Source organism: Varanus komodoensis, unplaced genomic scaffold (assembly GCF_004798865.1).
Source record: "Varanus komodoensis strain SLA01 unplaced genomic scaffold, ASM479886v1 scaffold35, whole genome shotgun sequence".
Lineage (NCBI taxonomy): Eukaryota > Metazoa > Chordata > Lepidosauria > Squamata > Varanidae > Varanus > Varanus komodoensis.
This window is the reverse complement of record NW_025335856.1, coordinates 4650385-4668905: the sequence shown is the minus strand read 5'-3', so window position 1 is coordinate 4668905 and position 18521 is coordinate 4650385. Positions and strand designations below refer to the sequence as shown.

The 18521-nt window shown below is 47.6% G+C and overlaps 1 protein-coding gene across 3 annotated transcripts in view; it reads right to left on the bottom strand.

Moving 5' to 3' along the window:
* Positions 1–3442: 3442 nt before the first annotated feature.
* Positions 3443–18521, bottom strand: part of LOC123028025 (tubulin-specific chaperone cofactor E-like protein) — a 94337-nt gene continuing 79258 nt past the window's right edge. For all 3 annotated transcript variants that reach the window (XM_044439458.1, XM_044439449.1, XM_044439450.1), the window contains 11 exons: positions 18113–18496; positions 16597–16883; positions 15161–15441; positions 13802–13912; positions 11055–11257; positions 9506–9669; positions 7926–8174; positions 7656–7818; positions 7340–7427; positions 6910–7026; positions 3443–5165 (listed from right to left, as the gene is read on the bottom strand). In XM_044439458.1, coding sequence (XP_044295393.1) covers positions 5065–5165; positions 6910–7026; positions 7340–7427; positions 7656–7818; positions 7926–8174; positions 9506–9669; positions 11055–11257; positions 13802–13912; positions 15161–15441; positions 16597–16883; positions 18113–18496 — 2148 coding nt within the window. In that variant the 3' untranslated portion in view covers positions 3443–5064. The remainder of the gene's footprint in view (positions 5166–6909; positions 7027–7339; positions 7428–7655; positions 7819–7925; positions 8175–9505; positions 9670–11054; positions 11258–13801; positions 13913–15160; positions 15442–16596; positions 16884–18112; positions 18497–18521) is intronic.

The window sequence follows — 18521 nt, the reverse complement described above, 5'->3', positions numbered from 1 at the left end:
AGGAGCATGTTTGCACTATTTCTCCCCAGAATGGTTGCCCTCTTGCTGTGTTGACTTTTATGCTCAGTAGTTTACCCCTTAGAGTAAATATGCAACCACCAGGTGGGGAACGCTAGTTATTCTAGTTGTCCCTACAAAAGGACAACATGGAATTAACTGGTAAGCCTTCAGAAACCCCTGAAGTCCCATTCTGGGTTCCTGGGTAGCAAAACTGCAGTGCCTGAAGGAGGGGGAATGTCCTTACAAGTCTTTGAAATGACCTTTCCAAATCCCAGTGTTCCTTGGCAACCATCCCAAATGGAATTCCAAGTGCCTGCGCAGCTTTGCCCACCTGGCCTGAAGGAAGGGGATTTTTTAAAGGTTTTTAAAAGAGGTCAGTGCAGCTTACCCCTGTGGGCATCCAAGGAGCCATGTATATGATCATGAGAGAAAAACAAGGCAGTGGGAACCGGGGATCTGTAAACTGAACCTGTCAGTAGATGGCAGCAAATCAGCAAGTTTGAAATTTACTTCATGCTGCATTTTTTATTTTTTGGGGATGGGGACCTGATGGGATATTGCTTTGTCTCAAATTACAAGTTGCTGTCACTGCTTTTGTCATGAAAACAACAGTCCTGTTCCCAGCAAATCAACCCCCCCCCCCCACTCCTCATTTGTGGATGAAACCTCTGGGACTCAGCTACACTTGCGTGGGGGTCTTAATAAAATTAAGCTTATTTTTTCCATTTCTGCCTGCAGTTTCCCTTTTTCATCTAAAATTTGGGGACGGCTCTCTTGTGTGTTTCAGGCTTTAGATGTTATCTTGACGGAGCTGAATAAAGTGATAGAGGAAGACATGGAAGATCTGTTGGAATATGAAAGAGAAGTTGAGCTTGAAAGGATGTGTGAAGTCGAGGGACGTCTTTCTTACACACATTTTCGGGAATAGGCCACAGTATGGGAAGATTGTAAAGGGAAGAACATGACTAGCGTTTTGCACTAAATCAGGCCAAAACTTGTTTTGTTCAGCTTCCACTTTCCCCAAAGGCACTTGCTGATGCTCACAGGAATACTGCCTTTGAACATGGAGGTTCCATTCAGGCCTAACAACCATTGAGAGACTTCCAAATAAATTTGCTCAATCCTCTTTTAAAGCTGTTAGCCATCATTGTAACTAGAATCATGGAACAGCAGAGTTGGAAGGGGCCAGAAGGCCATTGGGTCCACCCCGCTGCTGTTGCAGGATGCCATACATGTGAGCTGAGCACATGCGCAAGGCCAACAGGACCGAAATTAAGTCCCTCCCACAAGTGCTCAGGTGCTTCCTGGCTGCATTGGGTACACATTATAGCAAGGACATTAAGCCTGGCACTTGACTGGCCTGGGAGGGATGGCCGGAGCCCTTGATGAGGGTGCTGGGCAGTCCAAGAAAAACTGGGTGGAACCCCTGCATAGCCTTCAGGAAGATGTACCACTTATAGGACATCTAAAATCTAGTATGAGAGGCGGCCTGGATTTGCTCCAGCTGGCTGCCTTAAGAAATCCAGGTGGTTCTCTGTCTGGGTTGCAACAACCCAGATGCAGGCTAGATATCAGGAAAAGTTTCCTCACTGTCAGAGCAATACGACAGTGGGACCAGCTGCCTGGAGAGGTGGGGGGCTCTCCCACACTGGAGGCTTTCGGAAAGAAACTGGATGGTCATCTGAGTGGGATGGTGTGACTGGGTGTCCAGCAAAAGCAGGGCTTGGGACCCGATGGCCTTCATGGCCCGTTCCAACTCTAGTATTCTATGGTTCTATGATTCTAGTTTGTTCTCCAGGTTGTTCTCTAGGTTTGTGCTCACCTTTGCTCCACCGCACGGAGCACAAGCAGAAGGCTGAGAGACTGTACAGCCTTCCCCAGCCCAATGCCCTCCAAATGCTTTGCTGGCTTGGAATGCGGGGAGCTGAAGTCCAACAAATTGGGAGGGCACCAGGCTTAGGAAAGATGTGCTAATATTTTACCCAGGCCCAGCCAGTCCTGGGATTCCCTGCTGCCTGCCATCCTCAGGGGCTGATATTGTATCCCACATTGCCTTCTGGGCAGAACTGGGCAGACATTTAAGGACTGAGCTCAGCAGGCCCCAGGCAAGTTCAACTTCAGACTGTGTGTGTCTGATATTTTGGTCTTTGCATTGCTGTGCCATGTTGAATGCAGATACCCTTTTGATAAGCTGCACAGCTTTGGTGTTCTGCTGCATTTGGCCTGTTAAAACTCAGGATTTTGCACTGAGAAGTATTAACAGAAACTAGAGTAGAAGATCTGCACCTCTCCCTGAAGTACATTAATTCTCTGCTGTTATGAGAGGGCTTGTTTTCACAGTGTGCACGCATACGATCAATTCTCTGGAGATAATGTTTGACTCATGCTTTCTCTCTGATATGCTTAATCTAGAGGAACGAACGTATTTAACAGAAGCCTCTGCAAGCCGAAAGAGGCATGGTTAATACGATGCAAGGTCATGATACAGTGGTGCCTCAGACTTCGAACGTAACGCATTTCAGGAGGCTGTTTGAACTCTGAATTGTTTGAAGTCCAAAGCAATGTTCCCCATTAGAAATAATGGAAAGTGAATTAATCCATTTCCAGACCCTGATCAATAACCATCTCAATAAACTTAAACAGCAAAGATGCATAATTTAAGATAAAAATAACACAATTAAATGCCAAATTTATCAATTAAAACTTGAATATAATTAATAAAGTATGTAAATATGTACAGTACTGTGTAATCAAATGAAAATTGCATTTACTGCCTGAAAGATAAAAAAGGCACCCTCTGAAAAGACACTGAAAACAATCGAAAAGTCATTCACTGAAAAGGCACCAAGAACAATAAAAAAGGCACTGAAAACGGATCGAAACAGCACTGAAAACTATCAAAGAGGCCCACACTGAAAAGGCACTGAGAACAATCGAAAAGGCACTGAAAATGAATTGAAAAAGCACTGGAGCATTTTTTTCACTGTGCCCACAGTTCGAACTGAGACGCACCCGTCAACCTTTGGAACCATCTTATCTAGATTTTAGTGCTCAAACTCTAGAACGTTCAAACTTGGGGACATTCACAGTTCGAGGCATCACTATTTCAGAAGGGAGTCACTCCTCATGACCATTTGCATGGTATTCGGTTACATGGCATTGACTTGGTTGTTTTGTCAACCGGCTGGGTGTGTAGAGCAGTGCAGCCCAGAACATCTGGAAGATACCAAGTCATAATTTTCCTTATATTTCTAAAAATAAACTTACATCTAGTATTATCAAAAGTTTCTCAAAAAAGAAGAAAGAGAAGACAGTTGCCCTTTCATAATTGCAGGCTTTTGACCTGCCTGTGTTTCATCTCAGGAATACATGTGTGATTATTCTGAATATTGTTTTATGTTGATCTCAATTCCCCATTAGATGGAAGAACAGACAACAAAAGTATCTGAACACCATGCTTTATTTATGAATAATCCATGTTTAAATTATTTGGCTGAATGTATAATAAAAAGGGATGGAGGACTCACCAAGACTGGATCAAAGGGAGAAAAACGACATTCCAGCTGACCAGAGCTCCTCTGTGAGCCATTTACTGAGTTCAAAGGCAACATGTGAGCATAATTAAAGCAGACCGTAGCTCAGACTAAAACACAGGCCCTGTTGGGCATCCACTTTCATGCATGGCTTCTCCCCAAAGAATACAGGGACCTGCAACTTGGTGAGATGCTGAGAATCTTAGCCATGCGCCCGTCACAGAACTATCATTCCCAGGTGTCCCTCAAAAGAAGGGATGTCTGCTCAACCCAAGCACGTCTGTAGCAGGGAGGGGAAAGACGCAGTTGGAGTTGTGCAACAGTGTCAAGAAAAAAACCACAAGGTATGCAAGGGGGCCATGCTTTGTTGTAATGCAAAACTACACTCCCTCTATTTCTTGTCTTAAATAGAAAATGCACCTCGTTTGCTGCTGAATTGAGGCTGAAATGCACCAGCAATTTGGCAGTGGTGTTTGCAATACGGGTGGCAGGAGTGTAGCTTCCGGGTGGGGGGAAAGGACCCCTGGATGCTCCCAAGGTGCTCACTCCTGGTCTGTAGCATGGAAAGACTGCAGTTCGCAGTTCATCAAGGTTTTTGACTGACTTTGTGGTGGATGCCCTGCTTCTGATGGATTTATTTCCACAGTACAGTGTTATACCTGAATACACAAGGATCTGTTTCTAGAAGTCCTCAGTCGAAGGAAGGCTTCCTGAGTAGAAGGCTACCAGGAAACTAGGCTGAGCACCTAGTGTTTAGTCTTAAATCCATTCCGTGTGAACCAATGCTTGCTCGTATAAAACTGAACTTGTGAATGCTCACAATGGTAGCTGTAACACAGACTGGAACAGCTTCACCTAATGTTGACTGGTCTCTGGGAACATCTTTCAAGGTGGGCAAAGGGATTGCCGATCTATTGATCCTTTGAGACCACTGGTGTGAAAGCCACATTTCGGTTGGTCATTGTAGGAAGGAATTAACCGGAGGGCCCACAAAACTCATGGCCACTCATATACAAAGGAAATAAAGAAATGGCTACAGCGCGATCTAGATCTTAGAGAAAAGGAGGAATGTAAAAGCAGTAATTCTGAAATACTATAACAGCAGACTCATGACTACCAAGGACCTGTGGCCCAATATTTCCCTTTTCTTTCATGAACCTGTTGTAATCAAGCAAGCAAAACCTTTCCCCTTCACATTTAAACACTGAGAAGGAATAGAGGTTCCTTTACAAATGAAGACTAAAAAGAATATCAAAACAAGAAGAAACAACATTGGCTATTTGCTACGCTTCATGTTGGTTACATCCCTGATGGTTTAGGAGAGTTGGGTGCCCTGTTAAACTTTTCCAGCTTTGTGAAGACCATTTAAACAGGTGAACAACTCCAGTGCAGCCACAAACACAAAGGTTGTCATTGGTGGCAAAGAGTGACAACAGCAAATTGGTTGCAGGTTTAGCATTGCATGTGGTTTATCCTTACAGGGAGTTAGAGTGATCAAAGTTCAGTACTTTAAATGGATGCCGTGGGATAATTATGAGGTTGGGTTTGATTTATAGAGAATGTACCATGATGAGAACTGGAGGACCAGAAGTGGAAACAGCCTGGCTTGAGGTCCAGTTGAAGAGCTGGTTGCTAAAGGGAAAAAGGGAGGGAGATGAACACACAAGCCACAATAGACTAGCCATATTTGATCCATTGACAGCAACACAGTGGCCCCAAGACGCCAGTGGGACTGTCTGGATTCCCAGGGGCAAGGTCAGAAAAAGCTCTAATCTTGCAGCTGGGGAGCCACACTCCAATTGTTCCCCACCACCTGCAGCCGGTGTGGAAAGAGATGCATCTCTGAGCTCCTCAGAGCAACCCTGGAGCAAGGAAGAAGGGGGCATTCTGGGGGCAGGGCAGGAAGGAGAGCAACTCTGCCAGGGTGGGAAGTAGCAAAGTGGACATGTGTCACTCCTGCAGTTTCCCAGCATTGTCCAGAATAGTGTTTGCAACCTTTCCACAGCTGGGGACTGGCAAAAATGGGAAAACCATCTCAGGGACCACTGAGGCAGAAACAAGAAGCGCCATACACATAACATTGTATTCTATGCACTAGTTTCTAAACGCAATACCCAAAGGATGAAAAGTCTCCAAAACAACCAGAAACCAGGCAACAAAAAATGCCAACAAAAGAACAAAATACCAACATCGGCACAGCGTGGCTCCCACCGAGCCATCTCTCCCCTCTCTGGTCCCCGCAGAGGCAGCAGCACCCCGCCCCACAAACAGGATGCCAATGGAGGAAGAGGTGGTAGAGCACGGCCAGCCCTCACACCAGTCTGTGGCAAGCAGACAGGAAATCTCCCGCAGGAAATCTCCCGCAGACTGGCACTGGTCCACAGACTGGTGGCTGAAAACCACTGGCTTAGAAGAGCCATAGGGTCATTCATAGCCTGACCTCAGGGCTGGGACCTCCACACCCTTTGCAGCCAGCATGGAAACAACTATGCCAGCTACCTCTCCAAGGTTAGAAATCAACCGCAAAGGGTGTGCCAGGGAGCAAGGAGGGGAGGAATCGGGCTGACAGCTGACACCACTGCATGTCATCCAGGTGGCTGTAAGCAACTCTCACCAGCCAAGGGAGAGCGATAAGCCAACACTTCTTCCCATCCCAGCTCAACATACACATATAGGAAAAGGATGTGGCATGTTGAGAAAGCAAGTCACGTGCCAAAGCAGGTTAAAGAAACTTGAAGGGTCATGACTCAACAGCAGGGATGTATGGATTTTGCTAATTCTGTTCCACCTGTGTTTTAAGGACTGCGAGCTATCTTTTGTTCTGTCATTCACTTATCAACAGAATTGGATTTCTTTTACTGGAGTTTTGTTCTCCTTGTGCTAATGCACATTAACAAACACAAGTTAAAGCATTTGTACAAGTGCACACTAAGTGTGCAAGTGCCTGCCAAACTGGGAAAAAACAAGCCTTAATGTCTTCCGAATGTGAGTGACATGGGCAAAGCCAAGCAGCTGCAAAATCCACAGCCTACATCATAGACAGCTTATTTAGCCCACTGCAGATTTCTCTGGCATGTGTCCTCAGCACTAGAGTATCTACTTCATGTGCAAAAGGTTCCTGCTTTAAGTGTTGGAAAGTTGCTGCCATAAGTAGACAACTCTGGGCACATGGACCAATGACCAGATTAAGCAACTTCACGTCACAACAGAGTTCTAACGAAGGGAGGCGTGGTGGAGGCATGGGTTCAGTACATCAAAGGCAAAAGACGGGTTGAGGTGTGTTAAGAGTTAGGGCATCCCAACACTGTAGTAATGCCTCCATCTCTCACCCCGAAAGTTCTTAAGAGAATATTTGAAGAACGCCTTGATACGTCACCTCGGCAGCTCTTGCCATCTTCTTGCAGGGTCCCGGTGACACAACTGCACAGGGGCCCATCCACCTGGCTTGTGCATATCTGCTCACAGCCTCCATTGTCTTCACACCAGTCTAGGCCTAAAAGACAAGCAGTAGACAAATAATGGGAGAACCACCAGTAGGTTTTGGTCTGTGTAGGGATGATGATGCAAGAAAAGAAAAAGTGCAAGTGAAGAAAAAGTGAGCAAATCATCCATCTTAAAGCTCACAAGAACATTGGCTTGTGGCCAGCCAAATTCCCAGTTTCCATTCCATCTCGGTTTCCTTGGAGACCAGAGAAGGACTATTTTAAGAAACAACTGTGAGACAACTGCTCCCAGATTTCTACATGGCCATGCAGTTAAGCAAATCCAATATCTGTGCTGAAACTATGGAGAAATATCACACTTACGCTTTCTCCGGATGGGTCCCACAGAGATGATCTGCTCGTTGAGCTCTTTGGTATAGTCACTGGCCCTCCGGCTGTTCTGAGGACAGTTCTGACCAAGCCAGGAGAGAAAGAGAAGAGTGTCCTCAGTGAGTGGACTTCAGAACTGAAACTAAAGCCCCGGAGGCTTGAACCAAGGGGAGCTCACAGGCTCTGGCATTCGAGAGTTTTGAGGTCACCACTGAGGAGACTCATCCTCAGGACTCATGCAGTGGTTCCTAAGGAGAGTTTGGGCTTTGCAAAGCTATGGGGCCTGGGTGTAAGTTTCCACAACACTCACTATTTTGCAAGAATATCTTTCTGAGTCACAAAGGGAGACCGCACAGTGGAGGTGAACTTCATCATAATCCCCAATGAATTTGAAGACAGTGACGTGGAAACGGCAGGTGAGCGAAACTCCATTCTCTTCGATCCCAATCGTGTTGTCCTTTATATTCTGGCAGCTGCAACACACCAAAGTTTCACAGGTGTGAGACACCTGCGAGGGCTTTGCAGACAACACCTTTCTCAATCTCAGAGAGAGGGAGGAAGGCAAACGGAAGTCACTCACCCTTCTTCAATGATGAAGTACCGGAGCTTGTCGTTGCTGTCGCGGGAAGGTGTTGCGTAACATTTGTTCAGCATTAGGATGAGATGGGTGGAATCTGCGCCGAGGACAAAGACCCCCACGTACAACACATCACGGGTGGTCAATACCACTTCCCCTTGCCGGTAGGGGTGCTTGTAAGAGGAGTTTTTGTACAGCGCCATCTTGGTTGTGAAACTCCCTTCTTGTGTTGGCACTGTCAGGTTAATCACACTATAAGGGAGCGGAGGGTGGGGGAGAGAAAGAGAGAGGAGCTTATGAAGAATGGATGGAAAAGACTGGTTGAAAAAGCGTGCTTTTTGAGAAATGCAGGTCGAAATCTGCCTCAGGTTTTTATTAGTATTTTAAGTGCATACACTGCCTTTCAAATAGATTATCCGGGCAGCTTACAGCAAAATATTAAAAACACCATAAAATAACTAATACATTAAAGAAAGTTCAAAACAGCAACTCTGTCAAACAGCTTTCAGATAAAACAGATCAATACAACCCTTTTGGATATCACCTACTTTATTAAATTTGACAAAGGAGGTCACTATTTATTATTAGTGATATCAAGCAGTTTTTTAAAATATTTTTGAAAACTCGGTTGTATTTGTCAATGAAATGTTTTGACTGCCGGGATGTTTTTGTATTTTTCAAGCATGTAGCAAGGACTAGGTTCTGTTTTCTCCAAATGATATTTGAATGTTGCTAGTTGTTCTAGAAGGCCTAGATATGAGAAGTTCTTCTGCATGAAGGTCAAGCCCTTCTGAAATTTTGCCTGCAAAGCAAGAGACTCCGGGATTGTTTGGTGCAAAAAGGAAAGGATACCTCAGATGATTCAGGAGCTGAAGCAAGTTCCCTTACAAGGAATGGGCAGAGCGGCACAGCTTGTTTGGCTTAGAACAGAAGCAGGGAGACGCATGATGGGAGTATACAAAAGGGTGCATGCGGCAAAGAAACCGGAGAGGGAGAAAAATGGCTCCCTCTCAAAGAATTCTTGCGTTCTGACTGGTGGGGCAGTGGCTGGGCTAATTCACACACCATGTGGGGGTGTATTTTAACAAACACAGGAGAGTTCCCTGAGATTTCACAGAAACAGGAACTGAACAAGCCAGAAGGGGTCTCCTGGGCCATCTAGTCTGACCCCCAGCTCCAGCCGGCTCCACTCATGAGATGCACAGGAACAACATAATTTGTTATATGGAATTTTAATCCTACTTAGAATTGCTTCATTCATTTCAATGGCCAGCTCTCAGCAGGACTAACTTTCGATACAACCGAATGGGTGAACCTGGAGCACGTGAACCGGGGTGGATTTATAGCCCGGTTCCTGACATTTCTGCTCTGCAACACGTTGCATCACTTCCAGGGATGCAGGCATGGGGATGGCATCCACGCCCACAGGACTGCATCCCAGTCTACTCTGCGAACAGGCTCCAAGGTGGATGTCACCTCAGGAGACCCCGTACCCCTCAGATTACCCCAGCGAGATGGGATGCCATCCTGCATCCCAGCAACTGACCTTTCCATATGCACAAGGACCCAGGTGTTTCTCTTACCTGAGCATTGGCCTCACAACGGAATCCAGTGAAATTTTGATGTCAAGCTCGTAGGCACAGGAGAATTCGACATTGATGGTCCGGTCACGGGTGATTATGTTTCCTGTGTTGTTTGCGCTTTCGATCCAGACCGTGTTTTTGTACATGATGTGGGTGCTGTTGGACTGTGGAGGGGGGAAAAGACACCGGTGCTAGGGGAAAAAAATTCCGCATGATGCACGCACCTCTCAGGGCTGGGATGGTCCTATCTGCTAACGTGCATACCGATGCTGCAACACAATCCTATTCGTATCTGCTCAGAGGGAAGCCCCACCACGATCAATGGAGGAAGGGTGTTGCACCAATGCAGTCAAATGGGATGGAGGCAGCTGCTCAACATGGCGCTTTAACGGGTTGGTTGCAGGACCAACCACTTCCTGCGGATGGATAACCAGAGAGGAGTGGAAATGGGCCACGCACGCTTGCTAAGACCCCCAGCCTCAGGATGCAAAGGGGAAATGTCCCCAGATCACCTGCACTGCCACGACGCTCAGGCAGGAATTCACTGGCCTGTATGGAAGAAACAAGAAGCTTCTCCCCACTAGCAGTTTCCACATGAAGGATAAATTGATTCTAAAAAATAAAGAAGTGGGGATGTAAACTTCAATCTGCTGAAAGTGTAATTAACTATCACTGGAATTGCTGTTCCTTATGCGTGGAATAATCTCCAATGTCTCTGGGATGTCCTTCCTGCCTACCTGCCTGCCTGCCTGCCTGCCTCAATACCCAGTTCTTCCCATACTGAATAGCCCTAATTCCCCTACTCTGCTTCAGCCTTCTCAACCTGGTGGCTTCCAGAAGACTACACCCTGGGAGGGGAATGCTGGGAGTTGTAGGCCTCTCCTCTGTCTAAACTTGCATGGCAGGAAAGGATGCTGGGGTGCCATCTGGACATGGAGCCAGCCATCGGTACAGCGCCTCCCTCTCCCTGCCCCCGGTGTGCCCCTTCCCCTCATCTCTGCGCCCAATCTGCTTCCTCAGAAAGGCAGCTTACACAGTTCTCCCCACACTGGCTTTCCACCAGGTAGGGCAGAGTCTCTGTGTGCAGAGTCCCAGGGTCGAAGGATCCCAGAGCCAAGACTCAGATAAGCCTGTGTCTCCCCAGAACATGCCACGAGGCCATGGGGCTGCACTCTCAACTCTTAAACAGGTCAGCTGGAAGTTCCTCGAACAGCTTTACGTGTGAGAGACAAATGGAGGAACAGGCAGGGCCCCTCTTTACATTAGGTCCTCAGGACAGCTTGATAATAAAATTCTCATAATCTACTTTGCAACATAATTTACCCCAGAACAGGGACCTGCCTATATTATTGCTTATGAAACCCTGTAAAATGCCATATGCACATTATAGATAAATAAATAGCATTAAAAGGCTCGCAATACTTTCTTGATGGCAGTGATGCAAAGCATTTTTGACCGGGATGTCAGTGAAGCAAACCCAGAAGATGTTACGAAGTGAAGAGCACCATGGGGAGGACAGGCGAGCCCAGAGCTCCTCCAGCGCCCTGACCTGCACGATGTTCCCGCAGTTGCCCTTGGTGTTATTGATCTGGAAGGAGATGAAATCTTCGCCCTCGATGCCGGGACAGTGGCGGTCGTTGATGCGCACGCCTTCTCTCTCAAAGCCCAGCTGGAACAGCTTGCACTTGGAGATGGACACCTCCATCTGGGCCGCTTTGCAGGTCACTTCGGCATCCAAGATATCGTGTGTGTCTGGAAGGGAGCGCAGAGTCGTTAGTCTACCCCAAAAGAGATCCGTGGCTGCTTGCTACCTGGTGGCTATTTGCTGCTTTGGGTGCCAGAAGTGGTTCATTTGTGTGATCCAGTGGCTGGGCGAGGTGGGCAAGAGTGTGCTGTTGGACTCGTGAGATATAAGAAGAGCCCTGCTGGATCGGCCACGGGTTCCTCTAGTGTGGCATGCAGACCACACAGTGGCCAGTTAGCTGGGAAGCCCACCAGTGGTCCAATCCGTGGAAGAGAAGGCAGAGGGAGTTTGCCTACTGTATGCATACCAGGTGCCGGGGGACATGAGTGGGAAGGTACCTTTGCACCCTTGTCCTGCTTGTGGGCTTCCCATGGGCAGGTGGTGAATGCTGGACTAGATGGTCCTGCAGCCTGATCCAATATGACTCTCATGTGTTGATAAGACGTGGGCAGCCACTGAGATGCACAACTGTGGAGTGTTTAGGAGGCCATGAGAGGCCAGGACCTTGGCAAAACTGGACCTCAAAGATGTGGCCATGAGCAATTCAGGTGCACCCAATCCTGATGGCCCGCCATTTATGTCTGCCCACCACCTTCATGCAAGACTAAGGGAATTGGGTTAATTGCAAGTTGGTTCATTAAGGTGGCAGTGTCTGTGCATGTATTATTTAAACAGAGGTACTGGGTGGAACTGCCTGAAACTACACGGCATACTAACAAATACGTGCAGAGAAGAAGTGACTCTGCTTTAACTGCAGGTCAAATTCAGGTGCAATGCCGAATTCTTTAAGCAAGAAGTAGGTGAGCCATTGCCCTCCAGATATTTTGGACTGCAATTCCTATGATCCCTGGCCATTTCCCATACTGGCTGGGACTGATGAGGGTTGTAGTCCAGAATAATGGGGAATGTTGCTACCAGGCAACAATGGGGACCAGGTTGCCCTACAGCCTGAAACAGCATCCTGACAAAGTGAAGGTTTTGATGTGTTGCAAGCTTTGGATAACCTTCTAAGTTTGCAGACCATGTTTGATTCACCAGCAAAAAGGCCACTTGTCAGTTCCGCTTTCCAGATGTGATCTCTCAGGACAGAGCTTGTCCTTTAACCAGGACCAGAAGGCCCGAGGATGATTTTCTGCTCCGTGTGGATGGCACAACAACCCTGGTGTCCCCCTGCCTATCATGGCTATTGTGAATAAAGCAGGAATGTGCCGGATCCCCTCTGGCTGATACAAATGGGAGGAACTCAACAGCCTAGGGATTCTAGAACATTGCTGGAGACACAGCCTGGGATTAGAACCCAGGGTGAGAGCACACTTAGGTTGTCTGGCTCCGCCCACTTGTAGCAGAAGAGATCAGTCAATGGGATCCAGTAGGATCACTTACTCCTGCTTATCTTCAGAACAAGTCAGACCTCAAAATAGCTCTGGGTTGCTGTAACATCTGAAAGGAGTCTTTTGTGCTGCTTTAATACATAAATCCTTCTCCTCTAGTCACTCCAGGCTTGATGGATGGATCCAAGTGGTATTTTCCAGTGTTGACAAACTGAAGCTACAAGCAATTGGCATTCACCATTAGCCAGGAAGAGAGCAGTGCAAAATTGATTTTTGGTGTGTGTGTGTTAATGTGTATCCATTTGTATGGAAATCAGATTACACGCAGGGGCTCAGGGCAAGCTAGAAAGAAAGGCTAGATGAGATGGTACTACAGGAAACAAAGGGAGAAACATAGATTAATGGGCCTTTTTTCAAGTTCCAAGGGACTGATCCAGCACTGAATTAAACTGGCTTAGTGCAGGCAAACTGCAGTTGTCAGAACTCGAACAAATATATCTCTGCAGAAGACCTGCTTCAAACGATCGAAGGCCATGAATGTTCTGCCCTGGCCATTCAAAACAAGAATCTTTGTCTTATCATTCCCACAGTTTTGGTATCATGTTGTTTCTCAATCAAATAGTATATCTCATGAACAAAACCAAGTTGAGTGTCCTGCAGAAGGATCTCTGAATGTTTAGAAAATAGGGACTGAAAAGATGGAAACTATATCTCAAGGATATGCAGAATTAGCAGCCACGGGAAGAATAAAACTACAGGTTCTTCCGTAGATTTATGGGATACTGCGTGAAGAAATCCTATCTTTTATCTATCCCAAACCTCTCACCAATCCATGTCATGGGATGACCCCCAACTTTATGAAGGAGAAGGAAAAATGTCTCCCAATCCATGTCCTCCAGACCATGCCTGCATGTTATTTATTTATTAAAATTCTATCCCACCCATTGGGATGACTAATTGTTACTAAATCTGGATGCTTCAATACTCCCCATCACTTGAAAGTGCTTGCCGTGAGGATGTCCATGACCTAGACATCTTGGCTCATAAAATGTGAACAAGCGTGATGTTCAGGGGCTGGGGCCCTTGGCAAATGGAGAGTGAGTACAGCAGCAGATGGTCTCTCTGGCTCCTCTGAATGCGTGTCCAATCCCTCTTTAGCTGACTGGAGCTGACTTTCCCAGTTGCTCACCCCCCTTGGCAGCTGTTGTCGTGGGCACTCACTGTTTCCGTACGGAGGGGGTTCAATGCAACCGCACAGCTCTCCACCGTTATCCACCTCACAAGTCCTGTTGGGACAGTCTGCCCCTACACAGGGATCTTCAACCACTCCTGCTAAAAAGGAAAACAAACAAACAAGGACAACCAATTTACTTTGAAACCAGTTGGCTGAATGGCTGTTCGCTGCTTAGACAGGCAATGATCACCCAGGAGAAAACCTCTCTTGGTCAAGGACACTAAAAGGGAGGGAACACAGGCAAGAAAAAGGGTTTGATGTCTGCTGGCGTTATGAAGAAAAGGATGCCGATCCAACAGGGCTCTTCTTATATCCTCCATGGTCATTTCCATGGCTACAACAACCTTCTCTGTTGTTGTTGTTGTTATTATTATTATTTATGCTGTGAGAAGGTTTTACATGTTCCATCTTAGCTCCCAGGGAGTTGGGTTGGCTTTGTCGAAAATTGCAGTAACATGTCGTAAGCCAAATCCAACAGCTGATGCAGCCAGTGGATCAACCCAACTAGGAACCAACACAACTGGGTCGTTTTCCTGTGTCAACTAGCCACTGCTGGGGTCAGTCGGATGCATGTGTGGAATAATCTGTCATTTAACATGACCAAAGCTAATCAACACTGGCGGGATTATGTTAGGTCTTTGCATTAGGCCTTGCAAGCAAGGTTGTGATCCAGAGGCACACTGCAGGGTAACTCAAAAGGCTATGGCAGATACTGCTTTCTTTGCATATCGGTCCAGTAAACCAAATTCTATAGCTACTCTTCTGGGGTTTCCTGCAAGGTCATCCCCGCTTCCTCTTCCCTACATGCTTTCCTCTGCTTGTTCAGTAGTTCCTCAGACTTTGCAGCATTTTCCCCCTGTCCTGAAAGATTGCAATGCCCTGGTTAATGCTAAGTTTCTGGCAGCAAGAGCATAACGCAACAATGGGTGGTGCTTGTGGCCCCATGCCTTTTGCGTTCACATTGCCATGAGCATTGGCACACACACTGGAATGCAGCCTGGGCAGACTTCTCCCAAATGGAATCCGGCCGTCTGGCCGAAAGCAGCTCAGCAGCCTGATCAAAGCGTACAACTCCATGTGTGCTTTCCGGCAATCTCTCCTTTGCTCTCTGCATAAAAAGCTATGCCCCGACTGTTGCATTATGTGTGCTGCGTAAGGAGTGATGAATCCGTGATGACTGCCTAAGAGCAGGCGCCATCACACCAAAACTGCGTTGTGTTTTCTCTGTTTCCCACCCTTGCCATGAGAACTTGAGCAGGTATTTTCTTGACTTAGGGAAGCTCAAGACGACCAACCCAGGGAAGCGCTTGGGAGGAAGGAGAACAAGCAAAGCCTCTCTCGCTTACAGCAATTCTCCTTCTCGATCCATTCGGTGCTGAGGATGCCGAAGGACCGGCAGGCCTCCCCGTAGGCTGCCAGCGAGCCACAGAGCTGGTGCTTCTTCTGGTTGTAGCAGCCATCCAGAAAGCAGGATTCGTAGAAGGGCAGCGGGTCCAGCAGCCCGTAACAGGGCTGGAAGAAGCCTTTCATGTCGGTCAGCTTGAGGCAGTAGCTGTCGCTCTGCAGCACCTGGATCTGCACGTTGTCACAGGCCGAGGCGTACTGTGCATACTGGAGCTCGTTGCAGCTGGAAGCACAGAGAAAGCTCCAGCGTTACCGGGAAGGTGGAGGGACGTGTGGGGACCATGGGGGGAGGGCCATGGTGAAGGGCACCCTTGGGACCCACAGCCTGTCACTAGGAACGACATAAACATCTCTGGGGGCAAAGAGCTCCCCAAGTGGTGGGGTGTCTCCACCCACTTGGGCCAGCCCATCAACAGGAAGGGCTGCAAAACTCCCTCTTTGATATGACAAAAAAGCCAGCATCTTCAAAGTGCTCCTTGTGACGCTGTCCTTAAGGGAGGCTTGCCAGGTGCCTACGCTCTGTCCTTTCCTCTGTTCTGGATTATAGCTCCCACCAGCCAGATTGGCCAATGGTCGGGGAGATGGGAGTGGTAGTCCAAACACTGGAGGGTACCCAATTGCTTTCTATCATGAAGACAACCTCATCCTTTGGAGCAGGAAAGCAGGGCTTGGCCTACAGCATTTTGTCACATGAATAGGTGGATTCTACTCCCATTTCACATACAGAAGCCAACAGCTAAACTTGTCTTTGATTTCTGGCAAGGGGACAATATCCTCCACCTCACCCGAAGCAGCAGACTAAATTAGCGGGTGTGGAGCAGGTGCAGTGGGAGTTCCACAGAGGTGCAGTGAAACCACTGCTCGCAGGGACGAAGCCCTGGGACCCTGGGTGTCGGGATGGCAGCATCACTGGCCACATCCTCTCGCCAGTCCCTCCAAGCTTAGCTGCAATTCTCGCAGCAGCTGGGAGTGAAATGCATCACTGCATCTTTGTGAGTTATCCCTGCATATCATGATGGGGTGGCATGGGCTGGAATGGGCAGTTAAGACTCATTGATTGACAAAAATCTCCTGGTGGAGAGAAAATCTGCTAGGATGGGGTAGGTGACCCGGAGGGAAATGTTCCTTCCTCGTGCTAGGAAGGAAACTCAAGAAAGTCTTGAGCTGGCATGTGCGTGTATAATATGGGCTCATAGAATCAAAGAAGAGTAGAGTTGGAAGGGGCCATGGAGGCCATCGAGGCCAATGCCCTGCTGTTGCAGGAGGCCATGTCGCACCATCCCAAAAGAAGACACCGTAATGACAGAGCTGGCCCTAATGCGGAGCAAGTGTACTGGTTGCAGAATACGCCCCCCGCCCCTGCCCTGTTCAACCTCACCTTTTTTGCATGCCGTTGGTCTTCCAACTCTGGGCCAGGAAGACGCTGCTCACAGCCGGTTTCCCTCTCAGGGTGACGTAATCATCCGTCCGGTCCCCGTTGAAGTTCCCGCAGAGGCCGCAGACTTTATTTTGCAGGCGCTCGCTGATGGCTATTTTGATGACGTTGTAGCCGTTATAGTGGATCTGTATGTCGGGGCTTGTGTCAATGACCAGGAAGCCCTCCATGCTGTAGATTTTGGTTGACAAACCGGTCACAAAGGGGATGTTTACCTGTGTCCCATTCACCTGATTGTGTAAATAAATTGCATTTTAGGCTAAGGTTGCTTGTTAGTTTTCCCTTTCGGATAAATCCAGAATTTAACAAGATCACTGGATTAGCATACACCATTTGAAAGGCCTTGCTCTTTAAGCTTGACATCGTACATCCAAAATTTACATGGTACATCTTTACTGAGCTGTTCATGTTATGCTTATTTCAAACTCAATACTTCAGATCAGCTGGTAGGCTTAGAGTATTTTGCAAAATTGGGGGATGTAAGGATATGAATTTTAGCTTTAAGGGCTCCAGATTCACAGCCAGAAATTTGGCATTCATATATTCTGAAATTTGAAATGCACAAGAGTGATAGGAGCTGTTGGTGTATTAGCAAGAGAATCTGACTTTCCCAGGTCATGGAGAGAGAGCCAGGCTTTTAAGCCCAAAATGTACAGTTTCAGATCCTGGTTAACATCAGTATGGGGTCTATAGGGTTAGATCTCCTCTGCTTAAAGCCCTCAGCCATATAATTATTAGGTGAAAAAGCTGGATTAAAAGTAAGTCAAAATTAACGATGGCAAGCATGTTGTTTTAAGCTTGGATTCCAATAGCAAACAAGTGAAAACGTAAGGTGTGTACTCTCCAAGGGAGTAGATGCTAATATTTGGCACAGAAGGCCTCTTAGCCTGAAAATATATGGGAAAGTCAAGTCATAAAGGGAAATTAATTGGGTCAATGGAACAAATCCATTTGGTATTGGTGATGAAATAATAATCATTGCAATGTAGGGGGAAAGGTGTAAATAGCTGCTAAACAACTACAATTGATTCTAGGCTGGATTGCAAAAGGTAGGAACTACAGAATTGGAATGGTTATTAATGGATTGCATTTCCCAGTTTTGGAATAGCATTTGTCCGTTTGTTTTGTGTGTTACCAAGACATGAGGCCATCATCTCAGAAGCAGAGGTGGAGGAAGGATTCACTCTCATCACCGCCACCCAATGGATGCACTTGCCCTGAAGCCCTGGAGCAGGAGGGACTACTCGGACTCCTCCTACCAAGCTCAGGTCCCCTTGGAGCTATCCAAGGTCCTGCTTGAGCTTTCAGTGGAGTCGCTCACACAGCCTTGCTCCCCATCCCGGCTATGCTCACTGTTTGGAACAGGACTCAGATGTGCATCCTGGTTCACAGGCAGCTCCTCGGAGGGCCACCATCACCAACAGATGAGGCTGGCCTCCATCGTGGAGGGATACCATACCTTGACTGTATTGCGATCACTGATGAGAATCTGCTCCTCGTTGATGTAGAAGTAAATGGGCGAGACGACCGTCAGGTTGGGGTAAGACCACTTGTCAAAGTTGATGATGAGCTGGAAGGAGACATCGGGGAGCTTCTGGCAGATGGTGGAGAGGACGAAAGCGCAGTTGGCAGGGAAACGGAGGAAGGCCCCGTCGAATGTGCGGAACACCCCTCCGCCTGCTGCGATGCAGTAGGAGCTCTTTGTGCTGAAGCAGCCGCGCACTCCGTTCTTCAGGGCGCACTCCTCGTCTGACTTGCACTGGCGCGGGTCGCACTGGATGAGGTTGCGACGGAAGCATCGGCATCGGCGGGTGCAGTCGCTGTTCCAGAACAGCTGCTTGGGCTGCAGGGAATGAACAAGGGAGAGG